Raw genomic sequence first — 22,963 nt, forward strand, 5'->3', positions numbered from 1 at the left:
GGTGTAACTACCTGGTTGTTGTGTAATATGGGAAGATCTAACTCCTAATAAGTAGACGGTCACCATTGAGAGCTAGGAGATTAAGCTGGGCCACAGATAAAATTACATTAAAATCTGATATGGGAATTATCTCATAGACTGAAATGTGGGGGACAGTAGTCCATGTTCCGGATTCTGTTGGTGGTTTCTAGTATATACCAGGCTTATCCACACGTTGTCACCCAGCCCTTCTGGTGTGGAGACTCGCTTATATGAAACAGGAGTGGCATGGGGCGGTGGTACCTTGTGACAATCCACTCAAAATACTCTTTTCTAGATGAGGTTCCCCGATGCACCGAAGAAGGCGCAGCCTGGGGCATAAAAACTCACCTACCTAGGTGCCTTCTTCCCCACATCCTAGCAGGCTCTTTTGGCTACAACTCTGCAGGGAAGGCCCAGTCTCCCCAGGATGGCTTCTGGGAGGATGAGCTCTGAATGCTTAGAACATTCTGTCTGAGGCCTGGGGGAGGGAAGGGTCACATGGCACCAGTCTGATCAGATGATTTATGCTCACAACTTGATTTATGGTGAATACCTGTTTTTGCTCTGCGGGGCTGGAGTCTGTCATGTGCGTACTCTGTGGCTATGTGACTGACCCCCAATAAAAACACTGGACCCCAAGGCGCGAGGAAGCCCCCTTGTCACCAATGCTCAGCAAGTGCTGTCACACCTTGCAGCTGGAAGATGAAGCACATCGGCAGGACTCCACAGGGAGAGGACGCCTGGGAGCTCATGCCTGGTTTTCCTGGACTTTGCCCCATCGCTTCTTACCTTCTGCTGATTTTAATCTGTATTATTTTGCTGTCATAAACCCAAACTGTGAGTGTACCAGTTTTTTTCTGGCTCCTGTGGGCCCTACTAGTGAATCACCGAGCCTGAGGGTGGTCTTGGGGGGCCGCCCTCAACGTGAACACCAGTATCCTAATCTGAGTGATCTCAGTTCTGCGTGCTCCTTTGTAACTTGGCGACGGTTAACCGGTGAAGCCTCCTGCAGAGCATGTTTTGTGAAGAGTAAGGGACTAAGGTTAAGAGGTACTGGCCCACATCCTGTAGCACCAATTCTTTGATTCCATTCCTTCATATCTGTTGCCTTCTCTCTCTTCTTCAACCTCATCTTGGCTACCTCTGTTTCTCCTGACTCGTTTCCCTGCTCCATCCCTCAGGTGGCTTATCTGTCACTTCTTTCATAAGGCCATCCTGGTCCCCACACTGGCCAGGTCTCTCTGACATGTGCTAGTGTACCCCGTTCTTTCACCTTTGCAGCCAGACTTTGCACATGTCTGCTTCGTGGAACATTCAGAGGGACTTAATGTTCACCTTTTCCACTAGAGGATAAGCTTGAGGAGGGCAGGGACTTCCGGCAACGCTGTGACTATAGCATTTTATTATTAGCACAGAGCTTGGTGCCTAACAGAAGCTCAGTAAATATCTGTTGACTGTTTAGAGTCTTGGGGGAGCGTGGGTCTTCTCTAGAAGACATAAAGAAGCGCCGAAAGCTTTGGACAAGAAGAGGCAGGCTGTTTAACACTTGCCTGGTTATCGCACTTCTTGAAATATTGTTCCAAAAAACATATATCTAGGGGTGCCTGGGTGGCTCACTTGGTTAAGCGTCTGCCTTCGGCTCAGGTCATGATCCCGGGGTCCTGGTCCCGGGGTTCTGGGATCGAGCCCCCAAGTTTGGCTCCCTCCTAGCAAAGAGTCTACTTCTCCTTTTCCCTCTGCCCTCCCCTCCGGCTCATGCTCTCTCCCTCAAATAAATAAATAAAATATTTTTAAAAACCCCACCTGTATATACATACATATCCCAGAAAACCATCCCAGAGAGCATTTTAATAGAAAACATTTTCATAGGGTGAAAGGACTGACCACAGGCTAGAAGAATCCATGGCCAAGGCATGGGGTAAAACCAGAAGATACAGGGGGTAGGGGGGGAATGGTCCTGCCCATGTAACCTGCCAAGCCCCTCCACGGGGACTCAGTGGCACTGATACAGTAAGCCCCCGGAACGTATGCCCTGGATGAAATGGGGCACGGGGATATTTTAGGTGTACACTGAGAGCCCACAGTCAGTGTTGGAGGAAGGCTGTCTATTTTGAAATTCTGTGTGGAGCCCTGGCAAGCTAACAGCCACTAAAAATGATTTCCGCCCTCTTGTTGCCATTGATACATTACCCACGTCTGAGGCTTGGAAGATTGGTCAGCCCAAGCCGTATTCTCCTCTGGTCTAGCCATTTCTCTGGCTCAGCTCAAGGATGCCCTGTCTAGCCCCCGCCCTGGCTTTTGAGGTCCCTTAGAGACCATGCGACACATCTTCCCTCACGAGGCTGCCATCTCCTTGACAACACCCCCGGTGCAAGGTTATCAGATTTCTCAAACACCTGCGGGGGTGTAAAAGGTGGCCATCCAGTCTGTGCATATGTCACTTGGAACATTTTCCTTATGTGACACTGGAAAGCATTTTCTATTTGGATTCGGAGTATTACCAGACGCTCATCCTAGAAACAGTACACGTACGTTCAGATCAACATCACACCTTCAAAACAGTATTTTCCCAGAGTGATTCTACTGCTGGTGATCTGAACCAGCAGTAGGGGTGGAGGGGGGAGGGAATGTAAAAGCATTTCCCAGCAAATGGTAAGGCGGTCACCCACCCACAGACAATGGCAATTTTACCAGGAGAAAATAAATCATAATTCCAAGGGAAGGGAGAAAGCTTGTGTGTGTAGGGGAGGGGGGAGATTTAAGAACGTATTTCTTGAGAAAAGGGGTGGCTAAGCTGTATTTCTGGTGTTCTCTGTTACGAGTCTTTACAAGCAGAAAAGCAGTTCTCGCCACATTTCCAATATTCTGTTAAATCACTGAAAGGCAACTGGAGAAGATGGAAAAGACAAGGAGGGGACAAGAAATGTGCATATAGCCCAGAGCTGAATCAGACCACAGGTTTATCTTGAGGTGACCCTCCGAGCCTCCTTCCCTCTCCATCTTTCCTGAGGGCAATTAGGTAGGCCCCCACTCAGAGAAGCCTCTACATCTTGAAAGGCCTCTATGTATTACCTTATGAGTTTCTCAAAAGCTTCCTTTTCCTTCCGCAGGGCAGTGAGATAGCGCTGTTCCTCGGTTGAACCTCCATATATAAGAAAGTAGACCCTGCCAGTTAAAACAGAACTCTTTTAGGCTATAAAAACACAATTTTTAATCCCTGAAAGGAAGAGCGCAGCATTCAAAATCAGCAATCTACACTGCTCAAATAATAAATATTTGACCAAGAATAAAAGGCTCCATTAATCACGTACCTAAAATTAAGCTGCTGCAACCCCACCTGGTAAAAGTCTCATTACCACATTTTTTTCCTCCTTTACCGAAAGGAGGAATAGAGTTTAGGTAAACACTGAAATATAACTAGAGGGATAGAATAATTCTTGCTTCATGACTATAAACAAATCAGAAAACGCAAAATCTCAGCGGCTTCTCTTTTTTTTCAGTTTTTTCTTTACACCTCTGCCAAACGATCATTTGCAAAGTTGGATAGTAGTTATAAAACGCAGATTGAAAAAAAAATAAAATAAAATAAAACGCAGATTGTGTAAAGTTCACATTAGTGAGAAATAAACAAATGAAATCTATATGGCCTTCATCTTCCTTCTCGGCGCTTTTTTTATCTGTGTCTTCACAGAACCAAGGCAGTGCATGTGTTACATAAACACACAGATGCAGAAGACACACGGATGATATAGGGCTTAAGAAAATAATTCGACATATTATTTTCTCTTAGGAAGGACTGCTTTTCTATCTTATTTGTAGCTCAGAGGCTGATTTAATAAGCATCTCCTCTCTCCCTCTTTTGCAACTATCAGAGGTTTTTCCTTTTTATACTTTCGACTTTTCTTCTGGATTACATGTTTCTAGGTTATATATATTTTTGAAGTGTGTACAGAGACAATGAGCCCAAAGACTTCAGCTCTCCCCCAGAAATGCTATGTGGCCAAGAGCAAGTCATCCATTATTATTGGATCTTAGTTTCCAACTGACAGAGGGAACAGTTGAATGCAAGGTCCCCTCTGACTCTGACATTTTGTTTCCAAATACCACACTATTCCATTCTCAGGCAACAAAGAACTTGGGAGCACATGAGGTATCTACAAAGTTGATCAGCAGCAAAGTCTGAAAAATTTACCAGCCTATAATTATCTGATCAGCTTCATCTAATCTCTTCATCCTGTGTAATTTCTTACCCACCTGCTCCGTTCATTGCTGCTCTGGAAGCCTGCATTAGTTAAACTGCTAGGAAGGTTTCTTTTGGCTCTGTTTTTGGTTCAGGCTGAGTTCAGGATATTAATTTTGCTGTTTATTTCTCTCAGATAATTTGAGACCCAGAACACTATATTCTTTGAGAGGCATCATTTTCTCATCTGATATTTCTGTAGATTTTTTTTCCTTTAATCTGCTATTTCTTGAAACTCAAGAAAACATGGTACAATAATTTCCCAAATACTTTCATTTTATGTGGATGCAATTTAGAGTCACTTCTTGAAATTTACAAGAACGACATTTTAGAAGATCAAAACCATTTAGCTGAGCCATAATTATAGTAATTTTTGGTAGAAGTTAGGATATGATACATTTCCTAGATTTGTTCAGATACAGCATCCCGTAAACTACAACCAATGCACAAAGGGTACAGTACAGAACAACAAAGCATCAAGTAACCAGAACACAGATAGCTTCCTAGATTTGTTGTTCTACTATAGTTGTCATCCTTCCTGTGCAAACTTCCCTGGTGGATCAGAAAGCAAAAGAAGGTTTCATAAACATAACCCACATCATAACAACAGAATATTAAAGAAAATCCATGTGCAACAGGTACAGCATCTGTGTGAAAGCCTAAAGAACTGTGAAATTGAAGCCTTTAAAAGAAGCCGTTCAATGGAATATTACTCAGTCATAAAAAAGAATAAAATTTGCCATTTGCCACAACATGTATGGACCTAGAGGGTAGGTATGTTCAGTGAAATAAGCCTGATGGAGACTGACAAATACCATTTGATTTCATTTATATGTGGAATCTAAAAAAAAAAACAAAAAACAACAAAACAGAACAAAACAAAATGAACAAACAACAAAGAGAGAAATAGACTCAAATAGAGAACACAATGATAGCTGCCTAAGGGGCGTGTGGGTGGGATGAAAGGGTAAAATCAATGAAGGGGACTAAGGGGTACAAACTTATAAAATAAATAATCTGTGGGGAACATAATCAATATCATAATACACTGATCATGGCAAGCATTTTGTAATGTGTAGAATTATTGAATCACTATTTTGTACACTTGAACCTAATTTAATATTATATGTCAACTATACTTCAGCTTTTTAAAAAATACATATATGTACACAAAAAAAGAGAGAAGAAATGGCTAATATTCTTTATAACTTGCCTTAGAGGCTTTCCGGGCCTGCTTGCCCTGTAAATTTCAAGCTGGCGAACAAACGTCAGCTCTGCATCGTACAGAACCACGTATCTTGGTTCCACTTCATGGAGCACCCTTGTCAGAGCGTAGGGGTCACTACAGCCCAGGAGTGGATGGAGGATGGTAAGCGGGTCTTTCAGGAGTCCATAAGCGGCATCAGATGACAAGTTTAAATCAAATTCCTCATGCTTAATTTCTTCTAGGGAGCTTTCTGGGCTACTGCCCGTGTCTCTAGGATAGCCTTCCTTGACATCCTGTTCCTCGTCTGGTTCTTCAGACTTTCCTACCATCTGAGTTAAGGTTAACCTTCGCTTTTTCTTTTTGAGAGTCCTTTCTTTGGTGGCAGCCCTTTGTTTGTTTTGGGGGTCTTTAGGCCTTTTGTTAGATCTCGCCATTCTCTTTGGACTGTCTTCATGTCTAAGTTTCATCCACACTTCTTCAGCTTTGCTGTCCTTCTCAAAAGTTTTCCTGTAGAGCCTCATCAAGAAGGCCTCTGCTCCAATAGTGATATACTCTCTCAGCTGGGAACACGTTCGGTCATCGCTTGCACAAATGAGTACCTGACCTAAAATTACGAAACAGGGTTATGTTACTATGACCTCACGTGTCCCTGTACTTCCTACCTGTCTGCCCACTCGCCTCTTCCACCGACAAAGAAGATATATCTTACCCCTTGGCGTGAAGGATACAGTATTCACAATTTGTTTAAAAAGGGTCTCAGATGCTTATCAAATGTTTTCCCTCTCTGGCAGGATTAGTTAAATCTTTTGAGTAAAGTTGAAGCCAGAAACATTTAGTCTTAGGAAAGCGTAGCTGTGGTATAATGGAGGCTTTACAGAAGCTCTTTTTAATTAATAATTTTCCAGAGGATTTTATATACCAAAATAAATTCCAAATGGATTATAGAGTCAAATGTTAAATACTAAATCATAAAAAAAAGGGGACCATTCTCCATCTTTCTGGATGGAAATGATTTTCTAGGCTTAAAAGCAATGGAAGAAATCTCAGAGAAAGCAGATGTCTATAATCTAAGATTGACTCTATAGAAGAAAAAAGCTATGCATTAAGAAAGCATAGCTTTCTTAGCATAAAGACAAAAAAACAACTTTACCAAACAACTACCATAAATGACAATATCTTTAACATATAAAAAGCCAACACAAACTGAGGACATAGTCTAAATTGACAAAGGAAAAAAAAAGGCAATTCACAAAAGAGGAAAAGCATTTAAGAAAAAGCTTACCAAGCATCAAATTTCAAATGAATAACATTTTTCTCCAATCAAATTAATAAAATTGTTACACATATACACGTATATATGCACACGAATATATACAGAATCACCAGTCATTGTCTGCTAAATGAAAAAGAGATGAGCTCTGGGGCACCTGAGTGGCTCAGTTGGTTAAGGTCTGACTCTTGATTTCGGCTCAGGTCATCATCTCAGGGTTGTGGGATCTGTTGGGATCTGTGAGCCCTGTTGGGCTCTGAGCTCAGCATGGAGTCTGCTTGAGATTCTCTCTTTCCCTCTCCCTCTGCTCCCGCCCTCACCATAATCTCTCTAATAAATAAATTAAATAAAACTAAAAAATGAGCCACTTGAGTGGCTCAGTGGTTGGGCATCTGCCTTTGGCTCAAGTTGTGATCCTGGCATCCTGGGATCAAGTCCAGCATCAGGCTTCCCGCAGGGAGCCTGCTTCTCCCTCTGCCTCTCTCTCTGTGTCTCATGAATAAATAAATAAAATCTTTAAAATACAGAATCTTAAAAAAAAAAAAAAAGATGAACTTTTATGCTGCTAGAAGAAACGAAAATTCACAAAAATTTTGTACAAGTCAAACATGGTAATATGTCTCAAGAACATTATCATTTGACTTGCTAATTATATATCCAGAAATTATATCTGCACTATAACCCCAATAATGTGAGACAGAAAATACATAAAAGAAACCCTGGAAGCAAATATGCCAGCATGGCTCCTAAACATAATTTTTCCCCCTTCTCTTTTTCCTTCGTACTTTTCAGTTTTCCTAAGTAAGCATGCATGACTTTGGGTCTTCAATCACAGTACTGGAGGTTCTTGGATAACATCACCAGTATATTTACTAATATGAGAATTATGTGCTTGCCTTTGCTGATTTATAGGAGTTCAAAATCTCAATAGATTTTTTTTAAAAAGGATTTTATTTATTTATTCATGATACACACACAGAGAAAGAGGCAGAGACATAGGGAGAGGAAGAAGCAGGCTCCCCGCGGGGAGCTTGAAGTGGGACTTGATCCTAGGACCCCAGGATCACTACCTGAGCCAAAGGCAGATGCTCAACCACTGAGCCACCCAGGTGCCCCTAGTTTTTTTTCTTTTTTTTAATCTAGTTTTATTTTATAACAGTTGTATTTTTAAATGTAGTTCAGGTTTGGTCTACCGTGCTAAGCTATTAGTATACTCATGTTTGAAGACAGCAGCCCTGGAATCTGCAATTTTTTGGCGGAGGCTAGGTCAATGCTGCTCCATAGAACAGTTAAGACTTTTTTGGAAAGACACTTGCTGAGAATAAAGCAAGCCCATTAGCTTTCTCCTTGGGGATTCCAGACTGAAAGCCTGGTGAACGTGTATGCGGAGATTTAGCTGCCTCTTTAAATAGAAGTCCTGAGAAGGCAACCAGCACACACACACACACACACACACACACACACACACACAGGCAGACAACCCTGCTTTCATGAATATACAAGGATTCAACCTGGAGAAAATCACATCAAAAGAACAGAAAATGAGGCTGCCACCAGGATTTCGGTGTTCCTTTGGGATTTACTCTTCTATGCTTTATAAACAAAATCAAGTTAGTTATTTTTATTTTTTTAAAGGATTTTATTTATTTATTCATGAGAGACACACAGAGAGAGAGAGAGAGAGAGAGAGAGAGAGAGAGAGAGGGAGACAGGCAGAGGGAGAAGCAGGCTCCACGCAGGGAGCCCGATGTGGGACTCGATCCTGGGATTCCAGGATCACACCCTGGGCTGAAGGCAGGCGCTAAACCGCTGAGCCACCCAGGCTGCCCAAGTTAGTTATTTTTAAAGAACTAACAAAGAGGACTCACATGCTGCATTTTGAAAGCAAATGTCACCATCTCTTTTTTTCCTACCTGGACCACCAAGGGCTTCGCTCTCCTTATTTTCTGCCTCAATTTCCTTCAGTACTTCGGTCAGTGCTTCCCATTTTGGGTTGCTTTCGAGGACCAATTCCTTTTTTGCTTCTGTATAGAAATGAAAAGATGACCTCATTCTATGTGATAATATTTATCCATAAAGTATTTCACAGGCTTTCAAAACAACAGGTAACACAAGCATCATTTGGAAAGCCCATTCCTTTGAGCCTCCTTCCTGATGCCAAATAGAATCTTCTTTCTTTGAAAAAGGTCTGTTTATTAAGGTCTAAATGAAATACACTCCCAACCGACGTGAATAGAGCCCTGAGAGCAAATTACTTGCATGGTCATGAATTACAGAAGATACTGTCCTAGTTCTTAATTGTGACACTGTATATCAGCTGCTACATAAAATCAAAGGACCAGTATAGAGTAATGGTATTTATTAATCCTAAAATTCCCATGACTTTCACAATCCTGAAGATGGGATACAAGTTAGATAGCAGTCAAATGCTTCTGTAAAGACTCAAACACATCATTAATCTACTTAGTTTTGAACTAGACCTTTGAATGAGACAGAAGGCCAGCATCACCCCATCTCATGCTTTAAAAAAAAAAAAAAACCCAATGATATTTATTATACCTACTAGTTAAGTGTTGGAATAAAATCCATACTTGCCTCATTCTAGTATATTTATTTTTTTTTAAAGCTAAAAGGAATGTTAAACATTCTGTTAAGACTTGACGGTGCCAAAAGTAGTTATTACTCTGAAGTTAAAAAAAAATCAATCTGTAGCTCATATGTGGTGGTGAGAATACTCTTGATTGATACTTAGCACTTGCTATTTGTATTCCTCTGACAATGGATTCTAAGGTTTGCCGTATTGGATACTTTTAACATACATTGCATATAACATGTTTAAGATACAGAGCACATGTTTTTCACATGGCTGAAGGATATGTAAGATTAATATGCTCACTCGGTAAGAATTTCCACACTAAACACATAAATAGACACAGTTAAAGATCGAGCCTATGCTGAGTGAAATAAGTCAATCGGAGAAGGACAATCATCATACGGTTTCACTCATATGTGGCATATAAGAAATAGTGAAAGGGATTAAAAGGGAAAGGAGGGGAACTGACTGGGGAAAAATTAGAGAGGGAGACAAAACATGAGAGGTTCCTAACTCTGGGAAACAAACAAAGGGTTGTGGAAGGGGAGGTGGAGGGGGAGATGGGGTAACTGGGTGATGGGCACTGAGGAGGGCACTTGATGGGATGAGCAATATGTTGGCAAACAGAATTCACATTTAAAAACATGTTTAAAAAAAAAAAAGACCAAGCCTACAAGATACCTTGGTCTTCTTTGATCTCCATTTTTTCAGACATTTTGCCCTTTTTGTTCATTTTGGCATCTGGAAGATGGTAAACCCTTGCTCGAGCATTTACAAACATGGAGGTGCTAGAGTCAAGAAACAGCCAACCTAATACAAAAAGTTAAAAAAAAAAAAAAAGCCCTCAGTTTGGGATGAATGTTAAAGACTGATGGTCACATGCCCTATATGGACAACTGTTCACCATCTTGTTCTCCTCTGAACCACACCCTCTCCCTTACTGTGGCTTCCATCACTGTTTGGTTAGACCAGTGGTTTTCAAAGTGTGGCCTACTGACCTCCGGGGGTCACTGAGTTGTTTCCAGAGGGTCTGGATCTCAAAACTATTCTCATAAGGACACTGACTCATTATTTGATCCCCCCCCACCCCCCACTGTGCTGACATTTCCAGTGATGGTGCAGAAGCACTGGTGGGTAACACTGCTGGCGCCTGAATGTAATCAAGGCAGTAGAACCAAAGTACACTAGTAGTCAACGCATTCTTCATTGCTATGCATTTGTAGTTTATCACTTACGAATGTCCCTGATGAAGAGGTAAAAATTATTAATTGTATTAAATCTTGGCCTCCGGGGCTCAGGGACTACACTTTGAAAATCGATGGGCTAGCCAAACAGTGACAGAGGCTACACTAGCAGGTGCAGATGTGGTTGGTAGAAAAACAAGACGGTGGCCAGCTGTGGACATGTGTTTCCCTACAAATCTCCTCAGTCTTCAGCACTCTGGCTGATGAAACCTTAAAATCCTTCCTGCTTCTTTGGAGAAAACGAATTTGAAGTTCTTAACAACTAAAACTTCCAGAACACAACCTATTTCTAAGTTGGGGACTGCCTGTAATATACAGAGTCTTTTCTAGAAATAAAATCGCCCGGAATGGATATGAATATTTATTATTATACAGAACAGAAGTTAAGTAGGCGGAAACATTAGCTATCAATAAAACCTACATCTTTGTGCTATGAACATAAAAACGTAGTTTGAAATCTTAGTATATCATGTAGTTGAATATAGCACTTCCTACATCTGATTCCCCAACGAAATCCAACACTTTATTCAAATCAGCTCCCATAATAATATTAGTATTTTTATCTCCCACCTGAATTCTGACCAAAAGCCTTCTCTGTTGCTCTCAGGGATTCCAGAAGATTAAGGAATGTGATACAATCATACTGAGAGAGATATTGCAGCAAAGTTCGTAATATCTTCAAGTCCTGAACCAAGGACTTAGTCTTAGCTCCAAGCTGGTGCCACAAAGGATCCAGATAATGGCGGATTGTCTAAAACAAGAATAAAATTTAGTATTGCTAAAAACACATTCAATATAGCTATTATTAGTATAAATTATACTTTCAATGAACATTATCCTATCCCCATATACCTAAAAATGGTTAGAGTGGTAAATTTTATATTATGTATACTTTACCACTCATACAAAAAAACTCCAAGCATCATCTCCCTAGGAAATAGACAGAAAATTTCAGTACATAAGATTTTTTTTTAAGATTGTATTTACTTATTTGACAGAGAGAGCATAAGCAGAGGACGTGGCAGGCAGAGGGAGAGGGAGAAGCAGGCTCCTCTCGGTGTAGGGAGCCAGATGTGGGGCTTGATCCCAGGACCCCAGGATCATGACCTGAACTGATTTTCAAATATATATTTAAAATAAATATTTCAAATGCATTTTCAAATACAAAGCAGTGTTTTATCCCTAGAATCTCTGATCAGATAGTCAATTCATAATTATTCATATTTACATTATTAGGAGAAAAGGACTGATAAACATCAGATAACCAATTATTTATTTATTTATTTATTTATTTATTTATTTATTTATTTATTTATTTATTTTTAAAGATTTTATTTATTTATTCATGAGAGAGAGAGAGAGAGAGAGAGGCAGAGACACAGGCAGAGGGAGAAGCAGGCTCCATGCACCAGGAGCCCGATGTGGGATTCGATCCCGGGTCTCCAGGATCACGCCCTGGGCCAAACAAAGGCAGGCGCCAAACCGCTGCGCCACCCAGGGATCCCCAATTATTTATTTTTATGAAGAGTCAAAGCAGGTAGCTTAGACATACTCAATTTCTGCCAAGTTTGGCTGTGACCCCATTCTAGGTAGATAAAAATGTGGGATACAGTTGGGCATGGAACAGAGCACATATAGGAGGGAAACTACATGGTATCAAATTAAGTAACAATGTACCCTAATATGGTGGTGTAAAAGATTTGCTTAGGTCTTTGTTTTTTTGTTTTTTGTTTTTTTTTGTTTGTTTTTTTAATGTGATTCATGGCTGGGAAAACACTTGTTAAATTAACATTGGACTAAATTTGATTTTTTTTTTAAGACCCTAAAAAGCAGGGGCGCCTGGGTGGCTCAGTCAATTAAACATCTGACGCTTGGTTTTGGCCAGGTCATGATCTCAGGGTCGTGAGGTCAAGCCCCACATCGGGGTCTGCACTAACTGTGGAGTCTGCTGGAGATTCTCTCCCTCTCTCTTCCCCACTGCTCCTTCCCCTGCTCTCTCTGTAAAGTGAAATTAATAAAATCTTTTTTAAAAAAGTTGCCTAAAACACAGAATAGCTTTTTGCATATACTATATACACATATATAGTATATGCTATATATTTACATATATGTATGCATACATACACCCACACACATGTCCTTTACAAACTGATTTTGTAACTGGAAAGGATGATACTTATAGCATGATATGGAAGCAGTATCACCATGTAGCATCTTATCTAACAAATTTAATATTCATCAGGAGTAATATTTGTATGACTGTATAATTTATTGTTCAAACTAGGACTCTTGTAAAAATGAAATTATATTATTAATAATTACTCCAGGACAACAGGTAAATGGTGTAACTGCCCTAGACAAACTGGAACACAGAAGTGCATACCTGTTTGGCAAAATCATCTATAAAAGTTAAATTTTCTAACAAGTTGCAAGTTACATCTGCATTTACATTTGGTTGCTAAAAGAATATCCAAAATAATACTTTGACTTTTATTAGTCAGGAAATGATAACCAGAAACTTAGCACAAAACATATTAGGCTATATTTTGTTTTTTTTCCTAAGGACATATGCATTCTACTAAAAGAATGTGTAGGTTTGTTTTTGGTGGTTTTTCTTTTTGGCTTGATCATGCTCTATACTTTAAGAACAAGGGAAAAAAACATATGAAATTAGTTTTATATATCATTATTTCACAGTAAAATAACTTTTTGGAAGAATCAGAGAAATGAGGCGTTACATTTTTCCTTTTTAATAATCACTATGCATTATTTCCAGTGACAGATTGGTTCAGAGTTTCAAAGACAGGAATTTGTTCCACTAAAATATGTAAAAATAAAAAAAAGCTATCTGGAATTTTTTAAAAGTCAGCTTTTTCTGGATTTACAATTCAATCTTTGATATATCTGCATCTGTATTAATATTCATCTATGATAAAAAAAATCAGAGGGGCACCTGGGTGGCTCAGTCGGTTAAGCCTCTGACTCTTGATTTCAGCTCAGGTCATGATCTCAGGGTCATGAGATCGAGTCCTGCATTGGGCTCCAGGCTTAGCATGGAGTCTGCTTGAGATTCTCTCTCTCCCTCTCTTTTTGCCCCTCCCCCTCCTCATGCATGCTTTCTCTCTCCAAAAAAAAAAAAAAAAAAAAAAAAAAAATCAGTTAGAATAAAAGTTCTTTGAACTAAAGTCCCATTTTCTCAATTCAAAATGTAATTTTAAGACAGAGCAAAGTTCACATTCCTCAGTAATGAAAACTCATCCCAATTATTTTTATTCTAAACAAAAGATCGTAAATCATGAAGCATTCTTTTTTTAAAACTTAAATTCATGAAGCATTCTTATGTAAGACTCTCCTACCTGTAGATATCCAAATGCTGTCATTTCAGAGCAAAAAGGTTACTTATCCTTTTCTTAATTATACTTAAAATATTAAGATAATAACTGCATAACTGCAAAAATCAGAGTTGTGCTTATATGTCCGTCCATGTATTTTACTACAAATTATTATGTTCCAGGAAACCAAAGAAGCTACCCTGAAACCAGCTCCAAATTAATTATAAAATAATAGCAAATTCCTATTAAGAACACTGCAATTACGAAAATAACTTGGATTCTTCAAAATTATAAGATCACAAACTGTGCTTAAAAGGAAAAGAAACAGTACCTTGTCAAAGGGTTTTCCAATAGCATTTTCTAAAGACAAATCTTCCACTTCGAGGGACGGATTATGGCATTTGAGCTCCTTCAGACATGCATTTAAAATGTCTAGGATGGCGGTCTGTATAGCAAGCATGGCAGGCGTCATAGAAACGTGAATCTCTACAACTTCAGGTTTGTGCTGTTCTAAAAACGAGTTTACAGCTACGTGGAACCTGCAGAGACAAACAGTTTTCAAAGATTTTCTTGAGTTTTAAGAGCTTTGTATTTCTGATCTTGTTTTAATACTCTCACAGTTTTTTGTTTTTTTTTTGTTTTTTTTTTTGGTAAAATGCAATTAAGACATAAAATAGAAAGCAAAATGACAATGTTTCATAAACAAAATAGAAAGCAAATTTGACAATGATAAAAGAAGACTTTTATCCTCAAGGAATGGACATTATTATTCAAATTAGGCAGGGGTCAGCAAAACTATGGTCTGGGCCGAACCCAGTTTTAGAACGAGTCTTATTGGAACACAGCCACACCCACTGTTTATGGACTGTCTATGGATGCTTTCCTGCTCTAACAGCAGAGATGAATCATTGTGATGGAGTGCAGGGCCTGCAAAGCCCCAAATATTTACTATCTGGTCCTCCACAGAATAAGTGTCCCAATCCCTTTAATAAGGTATAATCAGGGGATCCCTGGGTGGCGCAGCGGTTTAGCGCCTGCCTTTGGCCCAGGGCGTGATCCTGGAGACCCGGGATCGAATCCCACGTCGGGCTCCCGGTGCATGGAGCCTGCTTCTCCCTCTGCCTGTGTCTCTGCCTCTCTCTCTCTCTCTGTGTGACTATCATAAATAAATAAAAAATTAAAAAAAAAATAAGGTATAATCAGGAGAGGAAAAAGACTATGGCAATTCTTTGTAAATGCCATATAATATAATCAAAATATGTATTAGCATAAGTGCAAGATGTTTGAACACTGAAACCTTACAGTTTTTCCTACACATATATATAAATTCCTCAAAACCTTGGTGCTTTATTCCCCAATGGGCAATTTTCAAAGTGAAGTGGGAGTCTTAGAGCCAATAAATCTGTAATTCACCTAAAGCTGTTGTCTATGTGAATGTCTAGATTCTCTGGGGATCTCACTAAACATACAAGAAGGAATGGCTGCCCTTGGATGGATTTGATGCGCTACCAGAAAAATAACTATCAAATCGCTCTCTACTTATAAAAGAACCACGGATGCGGTGACCATCTATTTCTATTTGACGTGCTTGTTAGGAGCCCGGCTGTCATGTATGGAGTGCAATTACAGTAATTTTACATCGTGTTAAAGTGCACATTTAAGTTATAGCAGATTCTCTCCCAGAAATGTGTTGCAATGTGCTATTTACCTTGGCCACAGATAGAGCTTCCCTACGAAAAGATTCCTCATCACTCTTTCCACGTGACAAAAACCGGTATCAAAGGCGACAGCATTGTCTGTGAAAGCTTTAATAAAACCACGCTTGTTTTTCTGGCGAAACAGACGCAAGATGAACGCTTCTTGACAAGACTCGATTATCCGGTGAGCTCTATACACCAAGATGCCTGGGAGGAAATCATAATTTAGATTGCAGAAGAGTCATGGAACGTCATGCACATCTTCATTCACTTATTCACCACATGTCTCCTGAGTACCTCCTTGGGCATGGGCAGGCACTGATCTCCACTGGGGATACAGCAGTGAACCCACAGATGTAAATCCCTGTCCCCATGGTCCTTCCGATACACAGTATAAACACGAAGACTATTTAGCTGGTTGTAGAGTGATAATTACTAGGGAGAAAGAGTGAATCAGAGGAGGAGAGGGAGTGTGTGGGAGGGGTGGTGATTGGCGACTGTCGATAGGGTGGCCTCATTGAGGCCCCGTCTGAGCCAAGGGTAGGTGGAAACGAAGAGGTGAGCCTTGTCGCCATGTATGCCAAGAGAGTTCCGGGCTGAAGAGACAAAAAGAACAAAGGCCCTGGGGTGGGGTGTGTCTGGCACAGTGGAAGAATTTCTGAAAGCGAAATGGCTCCCTGACTCTCCTTTTATATGTGAACCACATGTGGACTACATAAAATAGCAATTCAGGAGTCTGGGCAACATCTGCATCACCGACTAGAACAATTCAAGTTTTGGAATCAGAGTATATTCAATTGAGAGATAAATTAGTCCATTAAAATAAAAACCCTTAATGAATGTATTTACTACATCTGTGTTCTGGGGTGGTATGATTGATGCCTCTGAGATCACAAAAACAGACAACTGTTACATGTTTCCTTATGTATAAAATGTATTGGAGTATTGGAGCAGATGATCTCTGATATGTATATGTAACATATACACACGATATTATACATATTTATGCCGTTTTCATGCAGTGTGACTACTGATTAGGAACATATATTACATAAGAGCGCACAGATATCATTTTTGAATCAAAAACTCAATTATTCTACGATGATTCTCAGTTTTTTAGACCTACATCAAGCCAATTACCTTATATATAAGTTTGTCATAAATGTGCTTATGTGTTTTTATATCAGTTCACATCACTCCTAGAGCCTGGGAAATGGCATTAGAAGTGATTAGTGACTCCTTTCTCTACTAGTTCAGTAAGCTCGATTCAGATTCTATTGTTTTGGTGTTGACATTTTGGATGGAGGCAGATGGAGCTACAACTTATTCTAGCTAAGCAAATTGTTTTTCAGATACGGTAAAAATTAATAGTGTTATTTAGGAGTCTGTAGACAAAGATTTTCAATAACCACAACATGTTTGTAGACAAAGATTTTCAATCACCACAATACATACATTAGTTTATGTAGGTAAACTAATTTACCACTGAGCAAAGACTGGACCTAGTCATTGGACTTTTCCAAGTACTTTCCTACGCTACACTTGCTGACCTAAACTGAAGTATCATATAAGGTTAAAGTAATAAAAGTGGACTTTTAGAAAAAAGATGAACCTCAATTTAAGAAAATGTGCTCCAAGAGACTGTCATTCTTTTGGAACCCAGGAAGAGGAAGAAGAGGAGAATGACCATTCCATCTCAGGCGCCAGGGTTAGGTACTTAAGTGGACTGTTATTCATTTAATCCTCATGAGCATTCTATGAGGTAGGTGTTATTATGAGATCAGGAGAGGGAAACAAGTTGATCAAGGTCATCCGACAAGTAGTGGGAGACTAAAGTTTCCAAACCAGGCAATGGTGGTGATGGTGGTGGTGGGGACGGGGGTGTGCTGAGGACAAAACCTGGTTTTTCCTAAGTGATACAATCTGAGGACCCCCCTTCCTATACCCCCAGCCACCATTTTAAAAACCAGCAACAAGAAAACACAAGCAGGGGCACCTGGGTGGCTCAACTGGTTAAGCGTCTGCCTTTGGCTTGGGTCATATACTCAGCGATCAATTGATCAATCGAGGATGGAACCTCTGATTCGTGCTCCCCGCTGAGCAGGGAGTCTGCTTCTCTCTCTGCCCCTCCCCCTGCTCACACTCCCTTTCCCTCTCTCAAATAAATAAAATCTTAAAAAAAAAAAGATGAAAACACAGTTAGGCTGCATTTCTGGTAGTCTCACAAAAGCCTACTTATATTTCATTTTTATGCTCCCATAACAGTTTGTATCTCAGACTGTATTGAGTCACTACTTCTTTCCATCTGGCTCCTCCACTAAACCGCTCAAAGATAAGGACATCACGACAACAAGCAATGACCAGAGAACATTCACCATGTGCCAAGTGAGGCGTGAGGAATTTTACATACATGACCTCATCCCACCCTCATGCTAATCCCAGGAGGAAGGCACTGTTGCCGGCTTCCATTTACAGAGGAGTAAACTGAGTCATACAGAAATTAAGCAACTTGCCCAGGTTCACACCTTTGGCACAGGTGGAGGTGGGTGCCCACCACACCATCTCATTCATTTTCCAATCATCAGCACCCACCCCATTCCTGCCAAACAAGGAACTCTCAGTAAATTAATGTTTGTTGAATGAATATTAGACTGAATCACAGCATTGGGCACACAAATCTAACATGTAACTTTTTTTTTTTTAAGTTTGCTGTGGAAAGTGTGTTCTGAGTTCTATTTGGAGGTGTCAGGAGCTATTTCAGCAACACAAGCCTCCTGTCTCGTCTTTTGAAAGTAGTCAGGATAGCCATTTATGCACTTCTGTCACTGATAGTTCTCTGGCTGCTGAGGAGTTGTGGTTGGCAGGGACCTTTGTGTGGGGTGTGGTGGTGAATTTACTGGGCAGTGACAGGGGACAGGTTAGGGCTGGGGGCATTTAGAAGCTTCTGGAGGGTCAGATGCTTCAAGAACTGCTGTTTGGTCTGTGAGAACCATGGTGAAAGCATCATCACAAGTCTCTGGGGTGGATCCCTCCAGGGTGCAGAATCTGAAGGGATTTACTCCTGGCATTCATCTGCATTCCTTTCAGCCAAGGGGCAGCAGCAGCTCCAGCCTCATATTTGGTTGGGACTTGATCAGAAATAGATGCAAAATTTTGTGCTTTTAATTAGGAGCTACCTAGAAACTATAATCTGGACGTTTCTTTTGATGCATTATTGCTCTCTGCCTAATTGGGTTGAATGGTGAGTAAAAGAGCAATACTGACATCTAGTGGTAGTTCCAGTACATTTCCCCCCATTTTATCCACTTAAAAAGTAAAGAAACCGAAGACTGAGCTGAGAAGAAAGCAGCAAACAGTAAAAGACTTTACGATGTATCAGAATTTCTGGAGATGAAAAGCCTTCTTTTTTTTTTTTTTTTTTTTTTTTTTTTGCTATTCTTTACTGTTTAGTATATCTCAGGCACTATACTGAGCAATTTATTTTCACTCACTTGATCCTTACGATAACTCTGGGAGGCACCATTTTCTCAATTTAAGAAATGGAAAAAAGAGAGACAGCTGGGTGGCTCAGTCGGTCAAGCCTCTGCCCTTGGCTCAGGTCATGACCCCAGACTCCTGGGATGGAGCCTTACAACAGGCTCACTGTTCAGTAGGGAGTCTGCTCCTCCCTCTCCTTCTGCCTCTCTTCCCAGCTCATGCTCTCTCTCTGTCTCTGTCTCAAATGAATAAATAAATTTTAAAAAACCTTAAAAAAAAAAGTAACGGGAAAAAAAAAGGAAACTTGAGGCTTATAGAAATTAAGTCACTTGCTTGTACGTGGTGGCTTCACCCTTCAAGGCCGAGTCTGACCTCACCTCCTGGGGGCCCTGGCTGAGAACAATTAATCATGAATGCTATAAAACCATAACAACACTTTCTTCAATCACAATGCTTTATGCCACATAAAGCATTCATTCATACATTTACTCATGAAATATTTTTTGAGGGTCCTCTAGGTTCAGGGCCATGGTGGGAAGTATTGATTATGAATATCACAGTCTCTGTGCCCTCCAGAAGTTCACTAAAGGCCACGGTATATTCATGCATCATTTTATCCAACGAACACATGTACCAGTTACTTAGCCCGCGATGAACAAGTTGTTCCTTGTACTTATGGAGCTTGTTATCTCATGAGTGGGACAGACAAATAAACAGGCAAAGAGAACGTGGTGTTCTTTAGTGCTGTGACTGGGGAGAAGCAAAAGGTAATCTGAGGGCAGAGGGGTAGGGCCCTCGGGTTAGCTTTGGAGAAAATCAGAAAAAGTTTTCAAAAGGACAAATAACAATGAAAAATAATTCCTTTTCTATTATCAATTTAGCTAAAAGTAAACCATACGTCTCAAAATAATTAAGCAACTACTTGGTTTCATTTCAAATCATGGTGGTAGGGGGAAACTTTTTTTTTGGGGGAAACTCTTTAAAGAGAAAACCGTATCTTTTAGGAAACATACAAAGAATATTTGTAAACACTTAAAATTGGATTAGGTTTTAAAAGCAAATGCCAGACAATTGCCAAGTATTTACCAGATACTAGCTTATGAGATAAGGACAAATCATTCTTACTTTACTTCCTCATTTGGTTACTTATTTCAGGGCACAAATACTTTTAAAGCATCCAAAATGTGTCTGCTATGGTGCTAACACCTGGAAGCACGATGTTGAGCAGAAACATCCAGTGCTGCTCACAAGGAGGTTCTAGGTTAGTTTAGCAGAGGGCACAGACACACGCAATAAAGTGCCAATTTACATACAAATAGTGATAAGGTTGCAAATTCTTACCCGTAATTAGATCTGACGGTATTCTATCAGTCAAGAAGTCGACCACAAGTATGCGACTTGTTGCAAATATCACACCTCCTTGTGTGTAGACCTCATAGCGACTGTTACTCGTGATTTCATTTGTTACCCGGCGAGGGAGGTGCTCAACTCCTTCAATCTTCAGCTGGTTGATAAAATACTCCTAAATCAAATCAAATTTTATTAGTAGGTTGTTTAATACAGGGCAGTTTTTTTTTTTTTTTTTTTAAAAACCATTTTATTTATCTATTCATGAGAGACAAAAAGAGAGAGGCAGAGACACAGGCAAAGGGAGAAGCAGGCTCCATGCAGGGAGCCCAATGTGGGACTCGATCCCAGGTCTCCAGGGTCACGCCCTGGGCTGAAGGCGGCGCTAAACCGCTGGGCCACCAGGGCTGCAATATAGGGCAGTTTTTATTAGGTTGCAGGTCTTTGTATTTAAAATGAGAGCCAATAGGGATGGCTGGGTGGCTGGCTCAGATCGTGATCCCGGGATCCTGGGATAGAGCCCCATGTCAGGCTCCCTGCTCAGAGCGGAGTCTGCTTCTCCCTCTCCCCTCTCCTTCTCACGCTCTCTCAAATGAATAAAATCTTAAAAAGAATTATAAAATGTGAGCCAATACACGTAAGGAATATACAAACTCAGTTATTAATTTATGTTGATCAACCAACCATATACACTTAACCAGGATTTTATTTTTGTTTTGTTTTTGGGTTTGCGCTAAAGAATCATTGCACCTGAGGTTTTCTTTCTTTTCTTTTTATTTTTTTAAGGTTTTATTTATTTATTTTTGAGACACACACACACAGAGGCAGAGACACAGGCAGAGGGAGAAGCAGGCTCCCTGGGGGGAACCTGAAGTGGGACTCGATCCCAGGACCCTAGCATCACCCTCTGAGCCAAAGGCAGATGCTCAATCCCCGAGCCACCCAGGCATGCTGCACCTGAGTTGTTATTAGCATTTTAACAACAACAAGCCCTCAGTTAAAAAAAAAAAAAAAAAAAAAAAAAAAAAGCCTGCTAGCAACAGAATACTTCCCCCCCAAAGCCAGGTGTGCAGGTAAGCTAACTGTGTGAGATCACAAGCAATCCTTTTCCCAGGCAGTGTTTCAGGCTGTTAGTTCGGTCCCAGTCCACCCCAGAGGGGATTTCATGTCCACGGTGCCTTGGCCCTTTGTATCTTCAGTGCAACACTCCCTCTCCTGGGGGCCCTGTGCTGTGCTAGGCTCTAGGACAGGTACTGGGATACCTGGACAAACCAGACAGCGCCTCTGCCTCAAGAAGCCTGTGGTCGTTCTTCTCGGGGGACATCTTCCTCCCGGCCACCTGCTCTACCCAGGGGCTCATCAGACTTGTCAGACCAGCCTGTGTCACCTCACAATACCAAGCCCCACCTTCGCACAGGTGTATCCCCCTCTGTCTCCGGGGTCCTCCATTCCTTAACCGCAGGTATGCTTCCCCAATATCCTCAGCTTCCAGCTCCCTTCCCTTCAAACCCAATACCCCTCTCCCCCCAGCTCGGGTGAACCCCCTCAGTGCCTCCCCTTCCCTACAGGGCTCTCCCCAGCCTCAGCATCTCTTCACATCCTGTCATTACCCTGGGGGAGTCCTCCATCCTCATCCCTGTTCCCTTCTAGAGATCTCACTCCTCTGATCCCATGATATCCAGTTTGGGGACTCCCTCATCGTTCCTACCCCCATCCTTCTCTAGACATCCCTGTCTTCTTCAGGGATGGGCAATCCTTCCCTCAGCCCCCATTCTCCTTAAATGACCCCTACTCCTCAGTGTCCTTGCACCAGTGGCAGAGACCTGCAACAGCTTTACCAACCCCCATTCAAAGCCCTCTCATCCCTGTCGGGGTCCTCTATCCTCCTTGGGGCCCTTCCTACCCTCTGTGTCCTTGAGCTTGTGCCACGGACCTGCATCTGACCCCCATTCAAAGCCCTCCCACCTGCTGTAAGGAACCTGCATTCTCCCTGGGACCACTCCTATTCTCTGCGTCCTTGCGCCCGTCAGGGACCTGCATCGGCCTCAGGGCCCCTCCCACCGTCCCCTGTGTCAGAAGCCTTCATCTACTCTGGGTCCCCTCTTATCCTGCTCAGTGTCCCTGCACCCATGTCAGGAACCTACACCCACCCTGGGACGACTCCTACCCTCTGCAGGGGCCTCTATCTGCCTGGGGACCATTCCCGTCCTCTGCATCCTTGCACCCTTGTCACCGACCTACACCCGCCTTGGGACCACTCCCACCCTCTGCATCCTTGCACCCTTGTCACCGACCTACACCCGCCTTGGGACCACTCCCACCCTCTGCATCCTTGCACCCTTGTCACCGACCTACACCCGCCTTGGGACCACTCCCACCTCTGCATCCTTGCACCCTTGTCACCGACCTACACCCGCCTTGGGACCACTCCCACCCTCTGCATCCTTGCACCCTTGTCACCGACCTACACCCGCCTTGGGACCACTCCTCCCCTCCGCATCCTTGCACCCGGGTCACCGACCTACACCCGCCTTG

The 22,963-nt window shown here is 41.5% G+C and overlaps 1 protein-coding gene across 6 annotated transcripts in view; it reads right to left on the reverse strand.

Moving 5' to 3' along the window:
- ERCC4 (ERCC excision repair 4, endonuclease catalytic subunit) overlaps positions 1–22,963 on the reverse strand; it is a 44,953-nt gene that overhangs the window by 21,188 nt on the left and 802 nt on the right. For 5 of the 6 annotated variants that reach the window (XR_003123999.3, XR_003123998.3, XR_007411265.1 and 2 more), the window contains exons 2-9: positions 20,423–20,603; positions 15,616–15,811; positions 14,239–14,446; positions 11,146–11,326; positions 10,013–10,141; positions 8,652–8,762; positions 5,475–6,072; positions 3,094–3,186 (exon numbers count right to left, since the gene is read on the reverse strand). Coding sequence is in view for 3 of the 6 variants with exons in the window: in XM_025416467.3 (XP_025272252.1) it covers positions 3,094–3,186; positions 5,475–6,072; positions 8,652–8,762; positions 10,013–10,141; positions 11,146–11,326; positions 14,239–14,446; positions 15,616–15,811; positions 20,423–20,603 (1,697 nt within the window). In the remaining 3 variants the exon portion in view is untranslated. The remainder of the gene's footprint in view (positions 1–3,093; positions 3,187–5,474; positions 6,073–8,651; positions 8,763–10,012; positions 10,142–11,145; positions 11,327–14,238; positions 14,447–15,615; positions 15,812–20,422; positions 20,604–22,963) is intronic. The other variant, XM_025416469.3, reaches the window with a different exon arrangement.

Source organism: Canis lupus, chromosome 6 (assembly GCF_003254725.2).
Source record: "Canis lupus dingo isolate Sandy chromosome 6, ASM325472v2, whole genome shotgun sequence".
Lineage (NCBI taxonomy): Eukaryota > Metazoa > Chordata > Mammalia > Carnivora > Canidae > Canis > Canis lupus.